At 44.1% G+C, this 14,037-nt stretch overlaps 1 protein-coding gene and 1 long non-coding RNA gene across 7 annotated transcripts in view; one reads left to right on the top strand and one right to left on the bottom strand.

Moving 5' to 3' along the window:
- LOC125447392 (adhesion G protein-coupled receptor E3-like) overlaps positions 1 to 14,037 on the bottom strand; it is a 74,581-nt gene that overhangs the window by 27,942 nt on the left and 32,602 nt on the right. For all 5 annotated transcript variants that reach the window (XM_059640034.1, XM_059640032.1, XM_059640030.1 and 2 more), the window contains 6 exons: positions 8,617 to 8,720; positions 7,884 to 7,982; positions 6,054 to 6,231; positions 4,582 to 4,695; positions 2,659 to 2,852; positions 1,062 to 1,229 (listed from right to left, as the gene is read on the bottom strand). In XM_059640034.1, the coding sequence (XP_059496017.1) occupies positions 1,062 to 1,229; positions 2,659 to 2,852; positions 4,582 to 4,695; positions 6,054 to 6,231; positions 7,884 to 7,982; positions 8,617 to 8,720 (857 nt within the window). The remainder of the gene's footprint in view (positions 1 to 1,061; positions 1,230 to 2,658; positions 2,853 to 4,581; positions 4,696 to 6,053; positions 6,232 to 7,883; positions 7,983 to 8,616; positions 8,721 to 14,037) is intronic.
- Positions 1 to 14,037, top strand: part of LOC132206349 (uncharacterized) — an 84,907-nt gene that overhangs the window by 44,335 nt on the left and 26,535 nt on the right. The gene's annotated exons all lie outside the window — the stretch shown is intronic.

Here is a 14,037-nt window from a genome sequence, read left to right as displayed (position 1 = left end):
ATGAGACATGACTTCCTGAGCTGGTCATTCTGATAATGAATGTTTTTAAGTAGAAATAATCTGAAATTGGGTCTTGAAGATTTTGAAGGGCTATGTTTGTTTCCTTTGGCAGCTTGTTCAACGAAGGGGCTTTCCTTGGGAAGAAATGTTGTTGAGAACAGTGTCTGGGAAACAAATAGTGTTTGAATATTATTGTAAAAAGACATGTTTTGTTGAAGATTTTTATCTTGCACTCACCAGGACCATTCACAAGAATACCAATTCAAGGGGGAGAAACCAACATAGAAATTGCGAGAGGGCTGATTGGTTGGTGAACTGATTCTAATTAGTGGAGGCGTTACCAGGGGTAAACCACCAACTAATGATGATTGACAGTGAACAGCCGGTTTGTTTAAATTTTTTAAAAAGCAGTTTGATTCTGATTGGCAGGGAATGCCCTACAGAATGAATCAGCGAATGATTGTCACCTGTTTTGTTGAATTGAAACATTCTCTATATACATTGGTATTTATGCTCTGTGTAGATGGCTAACTTGTGTTTTGTAATTATTGGAGGGCATCAGGGGCTTGTTTCTGTCAATTCTCACTGAACCATTCCAAACTGTACAGGACCCGGTTAGTGTTCTTTTCTCCCTCCTTTGCTGTAGTGCTTTCCATTCCAAATCCTGGAATAAAAATGTGCACACTGGTGTATCTCTCAGACTGGTTTGTGCACAAGCTTCCGGTATGTCTCTGTATTGCTGCGATATTCTTTATGTCTCTTGCAATGTAAAGGTCCCATCCAACTTCCATACTCTAGGATTGGATGAATAAGTGGTAAGTTAGATTTCTGATATATTTTTGTTGCACTGTCAAAGGTTTCTCCCCAGAAATCTTGGGCATTATCTGCTGAATGTAGAGTTCCCATTAACCATTGTAAGTAAGCTGAATCCTCAGGTAGCATCGGCTGTTATTTTATTTGTGTGCTTGCGAGTTTCTCAGCTTCTCGTATGTGCCCATATTTATTTCTCAACGAGAAGATAAAGGGGTAGAGAGCAGAGAAAGGGAAGAAAGAACACTTACCTCTTCGCTAAAGGCCATCAAAATCGCAAAACTGGACAAGTGATCACATTGACATGTGGTGTGCGTGTCATTGGAGCCCACCAACTTACAGCCACTTGGAGACCAGTGGCCTCCATTCTTCGTGTGCATCCAGTAGGCACATAGCCTCTTCCAACCAACGGAGGTATCCTGTGGAAGAAGAAAGCCAGCCCATTATTTGTCAGAACAACTTTTGAGTGGTACTTTTTTGTTTGCTGGAACCATGCATTGCAGATGGCTGGGTTGAGGAGCACTTCAACAGCTACTGGCCATTCAGATTCCCAGGACCATTGATACCACTGAGCTTAGTTAAAGAAAAAATAAGGACAAACAATAAGTTGGGTGGCATTTCACTGCTGAGTGAGAACTTTGAATCTGAAGCTCCACACTAGCTTTGAATTAAGCTGATGCATACGTGCTGTGAGTGCTGAGCTTTCAGAGGTTCCCCTTTTTCCATTAAACATTGAATTTTAACAGCCTAGCTGCTGTTGGCACGTAAGAAATGTCGCAGTTGCTTTGCCCACAGCAAGATCCTACCATCTGAAATGAGATAAATAATTAGAATGGGCAATTGAGGGATAATAATTGGTCTTTGGACAGTAGTGGGGGTAGTTCCTTGGTCCCTATCAAAATTAGCCTTCGATCGTTCAGGCTACATCAGGGGCTGGTAGGAGCCTCAGTTTAATGTCTGATCTGATGATGATGTTTGCAATAATGCTGCACTCACTCTGAATGGCACTGATATGTCCAATCTCAAAGTGATGCTCAGAATGTCACAAAAGCCTGTAATATTCCATTGACCCAGTGTCAGAGAAAGACAGTGTCCCTTCAAATGTCCTTGGTTTCATCGAAACATTAGTCTCTCCCTACAATGTACAGTTTCACATCTGGATATCCTACTAGAATAGGATTGTGGCATTTAATTCATGGAAAGCACTTTTATGCATAATATCCGACTCATAAGCAAAAATAGGACAAACTGATGGGCCAAATACACCTGGAGGCAGGTAAATATTTTTGGAAAGAATCCTTTGATCCTAACCTTTAACATATTCCTGTTTTGTATAATCCCATCATCGTTGACCATGCTTTCAAGTATCTGGACCCTAAACTCTGGAATATCCTTTTTATTTCTATCTCTGTCCACACCACTCCTCTTGTAAGAAGCTCCTGCCTCAGTTTGTCTTTTACTGAAATCCTCCATACTTTTCTTAATTTAGCTGTGACTATCCCAACACAGCACATCCCTCTGATAAACTTCTGAAATTCCTGCATCTCAATTCAAACCAAGGTCTGCCTTTGACCAGAACTTTTGGTCATCACTCCTGTGAATGTTGTATGTGGCCTGGGGCATGTTTTGCATTTGGTGGGTGGGGGTTGGTCTTCTCTTTTCTGAACTGGAAGTCCGGCAGAAGACATCACATAACTATGGCAAGCCACAAAAGCTCTTACAAGTGCATTCCTCCAAACGATAACACTCATTGAGAGTGCTTTGGGATAGCTAATAATGTCCAAATCCCTATCTAACTGCATGATCTTGCTGTTGTGGTCTTGAAATGATCACTTTAACTCCACAAACCTCTTTATGCTTTAGGCTGAAGCTGACAGCAACAGACAGTTTGTTGTTGCCTGAGGATCCCACAGCTGCTGAAATGACCCTGGACTGTAGCTGGGCCTCCTCATATCTCTCGCTGGTTTCCTTGTTTTTGTAGGGTGCTCCGTGAAGGACGGAGTCCATGTCGTGATACACGATGAAAGCAACCGCAACAGAGCCTGGAGTCAGAGGAGTCACATGAGGTTAGCAACACTTAGGCCTACAAATGAGGTACAGGGATCTGCCAAAGCCATTACCTTGAGGCTGAGGAATGGGAACACCACTGCAGATACATTCCTCTCCAAGCGGCATACCACCCTGACTTGGACTTACATTGCTTTGGCTTGATTGGCACCAGTTCAAAGTCCTGCAGTTCCTCACTTAGCAGCACTCCAAATGTACCTATACCCAAGGCTCGCTGCTGGTTCAAAAGGTAGGTCTGCCATCGCCTTCCCAAGGGCAACTAAACACAATTAGTGCCAGCCTTGTCACTGATACCCATCACTGGGGAATTGTATAAGAACAACTGGGAGAGGGTTGGACAATGGGATTAGTTTCATATTGCTCTTAAAAAGAGTCAGCACAGCCACAGTGGCTTAAATGACATCCCTCTGTGCTGTAAACCTTTACATTTCACAATGATTGGGTTACATTTAGAAGTGGATCAAAGTCTGGCAGAATTATTCCCTGGAGCAAGAGATCGAAAAAAAATCACAAATCTAGCCGATAGAATACAATGCTGGACAATGTTAAGTTGACAGAAAGAAAATTAAGCAAAATGTGACTAAAATGGAGAATGTCTACAGAATTCTGATGTGTGGTGAACGAGTCACAAATAAAATTCACGTGCAGGTATGGCAGTGATTATGAAGACTAATGGAATTTTATCCTTTATTGTGAGAGAAATTGAACATAAACATAACGAGGTTATCCCTCAGTCAAAGCAGGGTGTTGGTGAGACCATATCTTGCACACTGCTCTGGCCTCCTTATTTAAGAAAGGACATAAATGTATTGGAGACAGTTCAGATGAGGCTTACTAGAAATGAGCTCGTTGTCTTATGAGAAATGTTTGGACAGACTGAAGTTGTATCCACTAGAGAATTGAAGAACAAGGGATTACCCAACTGAAATGTGTAAGATCCTGAATGGTTTTGACAATGGTCGATGTGCAAAGGATGTTTCCTCTTGCAAATGAATCTCGAACTAAGGGGACAATGTTTAAAGATGAGGTGTCATCCTTTTAGGACAGAGATGAGGAGATTTTTTTTCTTTCTCAGGGGGTTGTGATACTTTGGAACCCTACTTCAACAGGTGATGGAGGCTGGATATTTTTATTCAAGGGTTTATAGATTCTTGTTAAGTAGGGGAATGAAAAGTAATCAAGATGGATGGAAACGTGGAATTCGGAGCATGAACGTGATCTTATTGAGTGGCAGTGCAAATTGGAGGGCCAACTGACCTATTCACCACCCATTTTGTACATTCAAATATATGTCATTCAGAATATTCAGTTAGCCAGTTCTGCATCATGTACAATGATGATTTGAAGGTAGTGTCACTCGAAAAGATGAAAAGGATGGTACTTATCTGGTTATCAAAGGTGTACAAAATGAATAAAAATATTGTTGTTCTGGATCCCAACAGGAATGTCTCTGCAATAAGCCGGGGGTAATCAATCAGGTCATTCTTGACTTATCCAGGGTCCCCTGCTGTAGTAAGGGCATGTAGACTAGTGAAAACATGGTGACAGCATGGTAAAGCCACAGTCACATTCACCACCCAGCCTCAAAGGAAAAGTGGCTACTTGTAACGCAGTCCTATGGTGACCTGTTGGCCCCTATGCAACCCAACCCAAACCTGGGGCCCAGCGTTGGGACAGAATTCCATGATGTATAGCTGAGTGTACCGGTCATTTCAGAGCTGGGGGCTGGTTTCCAGGAAATGTTGATCACATTGCCCTTGGCTTCCAGGCTCACTTTATTATCCACGCTGCTCACATCAACAACTCGCAGCTGAAGGTCTGAAAGTGAAAGAGCATAAAATGGATGTAGGTGAACTGATGGTCCTTTGCTGTTTCTACCTGTGATAAACAGCACATTTTCTATTTCCTATTAGTGCCTTGAGCTGCCTCCAAGGATAATGCTGACACCATGGATACAACCCTATGTTGCTGAGTCCTTGTGGATTCTGTTACCATGAGGCCTGGCTTATGGCTTGCACTGTAGTGGCTGTGAACTGGATACAGAAGCTCTAAATATTTTGAAGGCAGAGGTACATTGATTCTTGATGACAAAGGAGATGAAAGACTATCAGGTCGGGGGGGGGGGTATATAAAATTGAGGTTAAAATCAAATCAACCATGATCTTAGATAACAAGGTGGAGAGCTGGATGAACACAGCAGGCCAAGCAGCATCAGAAGAGCAGGAAGGCTGACCTTTTGGGCCCAAAACGTCAGCCTTCCTGCTCCTCTGATGCTGCTTGGCCTGCTGTGTTCATCCAGCTCTAATACCTTGCTATCTCAGATTTTCCAGCATCTGCAGTTCCTACTGTCTCTCTCCTCAACTATGATCTTATTGATCGGTTGAGCAAGCTAGAAGAGCCATGTGACCTACTCTTGTTTCTTGTCAATATGTTTGAACATAGTTCTGAGCCTGCTGCATCTTTGTCTCTGCCTTATCTATGAGTAACTTCCAGGAGTTCCAATAATCTCCTTTAATTTACATACCAACGAGCAGAATACTAAACTGTGTGTGGAAGCTCTCTCTTGGAACCCTCCCATTTCTCTCAGAACCATGATAGCACATGACAAGTGATGTCAGAGTTACATCATTCTTACATATTACCATATTGTTAGCACTTGCTTTCCCATTCCAGTGATCATAGTAAACATCAGTTAGGTGCAACAGGTATCAGCCTGCTTGCTCTGTGTTTGATGGGTACTCTTCTCTGTGCACTGTTGGATGTTGGGTACATGTGCTGATTATATCTTTATAAGAACAATTTGGAAAAAAGACTGTTCCCAAAGGAACAACCCCATTCCCAAAGCTAGCACAAGCTATAACAAAAGAGAAGCATTTTGGGGCCAAAGATTGAGAGTCTCCTCTTAAACAACACTAATTATTACATTAGTGTATATCTACATATTTGATTAACCTATAAAAATTCCAATGAATTTGCTTCTGTTGTTCTTTCAGACAGTGTATACATACTATGTTGACTCAATAAAGCTGAACTGGACCAATTTGGTAATAGAACCAGTGTGGACACAATGGGCCAAGTGGCCTCCTTCTGCATAATAACAATGCTCAGATCCTATGACTCAGTTAGTTCCGTGCCTTCTCCTGTGGATTTTCAATCACAGGCTGCTGTATGTTTACCCATTGCCTTGTTGGTGACGTCTTGCAGTCCTTGACCCTTTGAGTTCAGGGCGAGTGTGATAGCAGCACTCTCCATGTCCTGCAGGACCTGAGATGCTGAAATTAGCCGCTCCTCCTGTGCTTTAGCTCTCAGTGGGGACTCCTCTGCAAACAGCCTTGTTGTGAGGGAAATGATATCCTGTGTGAGAGAAAGTAACATTACTATTTGATGGTGAACCAAAGCTCCTTCAGCCTTTTCAGGTGGATGCGTAAGTTTCTGTGATTTTAGATTGAAGAAGAGAAGGAGTTCTCGCCTGTATTTCTTGGCTAGCATTTGTCCCTCAACCCCTATCACTAAGGGTTGTCTGGCTTTACCTGTGGGATCCTGCTGTGCACAATTTGGATGCTGTATTTCCCACGTTGCAAAAATGAAAATGTTTCAAAAGTAATGCATTGACTGCAAAGACATTGAGGATTGGAAAGTTGCTGTAAAATGCAAGTCTTTCTTAATCAAAACAGAATCAAACGACCCTACAAAAATGAATATAAGTCAACTTTTGTGCAATTATGTTAATTTTGTGGCACTTTGTTACTGCATATTGTAGCTCACAACTGGAAAGAGTCAATTATTTTAAGTCTAATATGATCTTTTGTAATCCTGAGGGTTTCCAATGGGTTTTCCATTTATGTGTCTTCAATCTCAGAGTGTGAGAAGCACGAGCAAAGCTGCTGGTTATTGCTCATCCCTAGTTGCCCTGGAGAAGGTGTTGGTGAGCTGCCTTTTTGAACTGCTACACTCCACTTGGTGTCCTATGGTGTTGTCAGGGAGGAAGCTCTGAGATTTAAACCTCGTGACAGCAAAGGAATGATGACAGTAGTTCCAAGTCAGGATGATGTGCATTGCAGAGGGAAACTTGCAGATGATAGTGCTCCCAATCGGACTCAGCTGTAGTATGGGAAGGGAGACACATCTGCTGATATTGGAATTTGGTTTGGCCATGGTCTCCAAGACCTTCTGGAATATTCTTTTGGGTTTTGTTGCCCTAGCTCAGACACATGTTTTCCTTTTGGGGAAGGAACCAAAATGGAAGCTGTGACATGGTATCTCACCAAGAAAGGAAAGAAGTAACCCAAGTTGGGGAATGTTGAAAGGACAAACTTAAGATAAGTTTCCTGAAACATTTTGGGAAAATCTCAAGGCCTAGGTGAGGAGAGAGAACTTATTAAAGTGGTACCGGAAATGAGGGACATCAGTGATGTGCGGAGACTGGAGTACCTGGAGCAAGTCTTCTTGGAGAAGAGGAGAGATTTAACTGAGACATTCAAAATTATGAAAGGTTTGACAAAAAAAATTAAGAAGATAGGGTCTCCAGTACAAAAGAGTTTGGTAACCAGCGGGCAAACATTGAAGATGATTGTTAAAAGGAGAGTAATGAGGAGGCTATTTTTCCACAGAAATGAACTGTGAAGTGGAGAACATTGCCTAAAAGGATGTCATCAGAAGTCACATGACACTAAGCTATGGTTCCGCAGGTTTATTTGAAATCACAAGCTTTCAGAGCGCTGCTCCTTCATCAGGTGAAGCCACTCAAAAGGATGCCAAACATGACTTTCAGAAGGGAACTGGATAAATACTTGAAGGAGAAAAGCACTGTGCAGCAAAATGGAAAGGACAAGGCAGAGGGTGGAATATCTAATTGGATAGGCCTGTCAAAGAGTCAGCATAGGAGCGATGGGCCAAATGGTCTCCTGCTGTAGTGTTCTGTTAACTCATGATCAGCAACTTCCCAAAGCAAATGTTGTTTTCTGAATTCTACACACAGAGCTAAGGGGTGCTATCTTCCTCCTCACCTGAAGTAATGATCCTTTGGCAGGTTTCTGGCACAGTTCACCAAGCAAGCTGCTGCTGTTAGTCATCCTGGAGCAAAATATCTCCACAGGTGAGACTGGCTATGGAAAGACAGGAGAGAAAAGTCTTGCTGAATTGTGCCAAGCTCAAATCATTGCTGCTCTCTGTCTCCTCTATGGTTAGTCATCAGCTGCTCGTTGCAAAAGATGTTCAGCTACTCTGGCGTTCATCCTCCACACAGTTAATGTCTATCATTGTTACAAGGAGATTTCCTGCTCAGGTTAGCCAATGGCATGATCTGTAAGATAACTTGGAACACTTATGGAAACCTAAGCAACATTTTCATAATCCCAGCAAAGTCTGATTTGCAACTGGGCAACTAGAATTAGGTTAGTAACCAGTAAGGGGAGTTAATTGAAGAGAACTGATGGTCTTTGATCCCTGGTCCCACCCATAATAGTGACCAAAGGCATTTCTCCCTCCTGGAAATGGGTTAAAACAATCAGCCTGTATTCCTGCTCCTGACCGCTGCCCATGCTAACAAATGTTCTTGTACTCCATTAGGACAGTAAAATAACCCCCTCGCCTGCATTGTCAGCTGTGGCCCTTGCCGCCGAAGCTCATAGTTGAGAAATGATCTAGTGGGGGGGAGGGTGGATGGAGGGGGCTTCTGCAGGTTTTAGGAAGGAAATGCCATTTCTGAGATCCTGCAGGTAAATGTAACTGATAGCTCACCTGCTCTGGTGGTGTTGCCAATATGGGTTCAATTCCAATGGTTCCAGCGGCAGAGACACTGTCAACAACAGGGTCATTGGGGAGCACAGGAGACGTTACAGGAGCTGAAACAACAGAGTGTTGGAAATACAGTTTAGTAGCTTTGTCATAGCCTTATGGTGCTGACCTTAATTGTATGTGTTGTCTAATTGTATAATGTAGAAAAATTACTTTCACCAGATAAGCCTTCCCTGTCAGGATAAGACAGTTCCTGGGAAGAGCTGACCAGTGTGTACCAGTTGCAAATACTAATCCCATACAGCTCAGCAAGAATGTGTACTTTCTCTAAAGTCAAGCCTGATATCTCACAAGACACTGTCAGATGTAATGTCATGAGCTATTAAGTAATATGTAATAAACATTGTTGATCTGTCAGGACTGAGCCTGTCTTCTTCCAAAGAGTTCATGTGGGTATCCTTCCCCACTTGGCATCAGTAACAGTGACTACTACCAATAAGCAGGATTGGGAGTCTGAATCTCCCCAGAACCCCTCAGATGGTATCAGTGCACATGAACTACAACACATCCAAAGAAGTGACTGAGGACCCTAATGGCACACTGGTAATGTTCTTGCCTCTGAGGCAGGAAGCTGGTATTCAGGACCCCCTACCCCAGAGGCTGCCGTGATATACCTGGGCAGGTTGGTTGAAAGTATCTATTATGTCTATTGACTCAACTTTGGGAGTGTTGTGGCACACTGGTAGTGTTCTACCTCTGAGGTAGAAGGCAAGGGCTCGGGTCGCACTTGTCCCTGAGTTGTGTGATAACATATCAAAACAAGGTCAGAAATCACATGACACCAGGATCTATTAGGTAACAGAGTAGATTACTTTGGTTAGAACCTCTCATGTGACGCTGTTACCTACTTATGTTATTCCAGCCATTTGGTTTGTCTCTTACACCATCTCGTTTTTGATTATTTGTAATTATCTCTCTGCCTCAATTAATCAGATCATAAGTCATCCCTTCACTTGTCATTCAGCTATTTACGCTTTCCTCAAACAGTTTGACATTCTTGATCATCTGCAAAGGCTTGTTATTCAGCCTGTCGACACTTCATTCACACTTTTTGTACCTAACTATCGATGCTCTTAAATGCCTGCAATTATCTTGCCATTATCTCTCTGCCTATATATTCTGTGTCTGTGTACCACCCTCCACTTCATCTGGCAAAGGAGCAGTGCTGCAAAAGCTTGTGATTTCAAATAAACCTGTTGGACTATAACCTGGTCTCATGTGACTTCTGACTTTGTCCACCTCAGTCCAACACCGGCACCTCCATATCATCTGAAAACAGGTTGATTTGCAAATATCTCCACCAACAAGTGGGAAATAAGTGTCTGTTAAAATGGGGGCTGTGATTGTAAGAAACGGGATGATTTGTGTAAATTAGGAATGCTTGTTGGCCGCATGCCAGCTCCCCTTAATAGAGTGCAAGTGAACTGATTTCATTCTGTCAGCAATGTGTCTTAACCACCCCTGTCCCCTTCTGTGCCAGATGTCTCTCGCTCCTGATTGAGTACCTTTTATCTCAGGGTGTAGTTGTGAAAAGCAGAATTGGCATTGGGTGTGCCTTCCCTCCCAAGTTTCACCTGAGAGCCACCTTCTTGAACCGTTAACAGTCTGCACGGTGACAGGGCCCCCTTTGTGCTGTTACAGCCAATGATCTGCAGCATAGGGCAGGAGTGACCATTCTAACCTCAATTCAGATTGTGTGTGGCCTGGAGTGGTTGCATGTCCCATGTGCCTGCTGGCTTTGTCCTTTGAAGCCGTGGAGGTCTTGGCCTTTGAAGTGCTGCTGAAAAAGCTGCGGAATACTTGAGGGAAACGAACAACTTCTTGCAAATGCAGTCACTGAAGGAGTATATTGTATTTGGCAGTTGGCTTGTTCAGGTTAGCCGAAAGACCCTTTACATGTTTCCATCTCTTACTGAGATATAAATAACCTTTGGAATCCCTCAATGTGGAAACAGGCCATTCAGCCCAACAAGTCCACACTGACTGTCCAAGTAGCATCGCGCCCAGACTCAACCCCCGACCCATCTCTGTAAACCTTCATTTCCCTTGGCCAATCCACCTAACCTGCACAGTACATCCACACAGACACAGGGAGAATGTGGAAACTCCACACAGACAGTCACCATCGAACCCGACTCCCGAGCATTGTGAAGCAGAAGTGCTACCACTGAGCCATTGTGCTGTCCTTTCTTAGAAGAACTAGCCCATGTGTTTTGTGTTTGTTAGTAGTTGCTCTGTAGTTAATTAGTAGGCAGTCTCCAGGCATATAGCATTGCTCTAGTTACCAGAGGGCTCTAGAGTTACTATGGTATTGTCCCTCCTGCTGAGCCAGGAGACCCATATTTAAGTTCTGTTTGCTCCAGAGATGTGTAATAATATTCCTGAACAAGTTATTTAGAAAATGTCTAGAACTAGTTTCTATTTGTTAGGAGCTGCCAATATTGCTTACTAAATATAATGTAATTAACTAATTAATTACTAATTTGTAAAACACCCTTTCTTTACTGAAGCTTATGCCTTTTCTGCCAAAGCCTTACCAGTAGTTAGTGCTTCACCACTTAATATGAGTATGCCCCTTTGACTTGTATTACACAAAGGATAGTTTGGGGTCTTCTGATGCAGTGGTATGTCCCTACCTCTGAACCGGGGGCTCAAGTCCCATCTGCTAGAGAAGTCTGTCCTGAGATGTCTGAATAGTTCGATTGAAAATATCTACAAGATGAATAGATGGCAATCCTCCTCAAGTAATCCTCTTGCACCAATTGTCAACTGTAGGCATCTCTTCGCCCACATCCACAGAGGCTGGGGTGACAAGTGGCCAAATTTCAATCAAAACGTTGACCCTTAAAGCCAACAACATGAACTTCCAAAACTCATCTGTTGGGCTTGAGGTCAAACTGAGGGCCTAGAAATGTAAAAGCTATCATTCAATTCACTGCAACACACCATTACCCCAAGTTAAGTTAAACAGCAGAGATTATAAATGTTATTTTAAATCAAATCACTTTTGCAATGCTGTATTCAATTCCGGTTTCCCTGCTGTTGGAAAGATATTGCTAGACTTGAAAAGGTACAGAAAAGATTCACAAGGACGTTGTCAGGGTTGGGGGGTTTGAGCTATAGGGAGAGGCTGAATAGGCTGGAGCTATTTTCTGTGGAGTGTTGGAGGCTGAGTGGTGACCTTATAGAGGTTTATAAAGTCATGAGGGGTATGGATAGGGGGAATAGCCAAGGTCTTTGCCCCAGGGTAGGGGAGTCCAGAACCAGAAGGCATAGGTTTAAGGTGAGAAGGGAAAGAAGGGACCTAAGGGGCAACTTTTTCATGCAGAGGGTGGTGTGTGTATGGAATGAGCTGCCAGAGGAAGTGGTGGAGGTTGGTACATTTACAACAATTAAAAGGCATCTGGATGGGCACATGAATAGGAAAGGTTTGGAGGGATATGGGCCAAATACTAGCAAATGGGACTAGATTAATTTAGGATATGGACGAAGGTTCTGTTTCCGTGCTGTACAGCTCTGTGACTATGATTCTAAGTCATAGGTCACACGATATCACTTTGACCATAAATTCAAAAGAGTCATTTTTAGCAGTTGGAGTTTAACTCAATAATTAACAAACACACACAACCAATTCCAAAAAGAATCCAACATTGAAAATCCTCCAAACAGTTACAAGGAAAGATGCAAACCACAAACAGTCTGTTGGTGAGCGATGAGGCAAGGTTTTAACTTATCAAATGACACACCAACAGAGTGAGGCAGTCTTTCCCTTGGCCATGAGAGGGAGACTGACACAGGAGTGGAGAGGTAAAGGGAAATCAAAGTGTGAATGCTATAAGTCTGAAATAGAAAACAGAACTATAGACTTACATAATGGATCCTACAGGAACTGAACAGCCTGAGAATAATCTGAACCAATATTCCACACTCAACATCAAACCTTAAACATTTGGCATTGGAGACCAGCTAGTGTTCTTTTTAACTACGTAGAAATTACAGCTTAGAAATAGGCCACAGCAGATTTTTGCTGATGCACGGGGATACAGTGGTGTAGAGTAATGTCACTGGATTAGTAACCCAGATAACAAAGTGTGAAGCTGGATGAACACAGCAGGCCAAGCAGCATCTCAGGAGCACAAAAGCTGACGTTTCGGGCCTGGACCCTTCAGAGAGGGGGATGGGGAGAGGATTCTGAAATAAATAGGGAGAGAGTGGGAGGCGGACCGAAGATGGATAGAGGAGAAGATAGGTGGAGAGGAGAGTATGGGGGGGTGGGTAGGGAGGGGATAGGTCAATCAAGAACGGACAGGTCAAAGGGTGCGGGATGAGGGTAGTAGGTAGGGAATGGAGGTGCGGCTTGAGGTGGGAGGAGGGGATAGGTGAGAGGAAGGACAGTTTAGGGAGGCGGGGACGAGCTGGGCTGGTTTTGGTATGCAGTTGGGGTGGGGAGGTTTTGAAGCTGGTGAAATCCACATTGATACCATTGGGCTGCAGGGTTCCCAAGTGGAATATGAGTTGCTGTTCCTGCAACCTGCGGGTGGCATCATTGTGGCACTGCAGGAGGCCCAGGATGGACATGTCGTCTAAGGAATTGGGGGGGGGGGAGTTGAAATTGTTCGCGACTGGGAGGTGCAGTTGTTTATTGCGAACCGAGCGGAGGTGTTCTGCAAAGCGGTCCCCAGGCCTCTGTTTGGTTTCCCCAATGTAGAGGAAGCCACAATGGGTACAGCAGATGCAGTACACCACATTGGCAGATGTGCAGGTGAACATCTGCTTGATGTGGAAAGTCATCTTGGGGCCTGGGATGGGGGTGAGAGAGGAGGTGTGGGGGCAAGTGTAGCACTTTCTGCGGTTGCAGGGGAAGGTGCCGGGTGTGGTGGGGTTGGAGGGGAGTGTGGAGCGGACAAGGGAGTCGCGGAGACAGCGGTCTCTCTGGAAGGCAGGCAAGGGTGGGGATGGAAAAATGTCTTGGGTGGTGGGGTTGGATTGTAGATGGCGGAAATGTCGGAGGATGATGCGTTGTATCCGGAGATTGGTGAGGTGGTACGTGAGGACGAGGGGGATTCTCTTTTGGTGGTTATTGCGGGAGCGGGGTGTGAGGGATGAGTTGCGGGAAATGCAGGAGACACAGTCGAGGGCATTCTCGACCACCGCGGTGGGTAAGTGGCGGTCCTTGAAGAACGAGGACATCTGGGATGTGTGGGAGTGGAATGCCTCATCCTGGGAGCAGATGCGGCGGAGGCGGAGGAATTGGGAATAGGGGATGGAATTTTTGCAGGAGGGTGGGTGGGAGGAGGTGTATTCTAGGTAGCTGTGGGAGTCGGTGGGCTTGAAATGGACATCGGTTACAAGCTGGTTGCCTGA

This window comes from Stegostoma tigrinum, chromosome 35 (assembly GCF_030684315.1).
Source record: "Stegostoma tigrinum isolate sSteTig4 chromosome 35, sSteTig4.hap1, whole genome shotgun sequence".
Taxonomy (NCBI): domain Eukaryota; kingdom Metazoa; phylum Chordata; class Chondrichthyes; order Orectolobiformes; family Stegostomatidae; genus Stegostoma; species Stegostoma tigrinum.
Note: the sequence above shows the minus strand (reverse complement) of the source record. Positions and strands in the feature narration are given on the sequence as shown.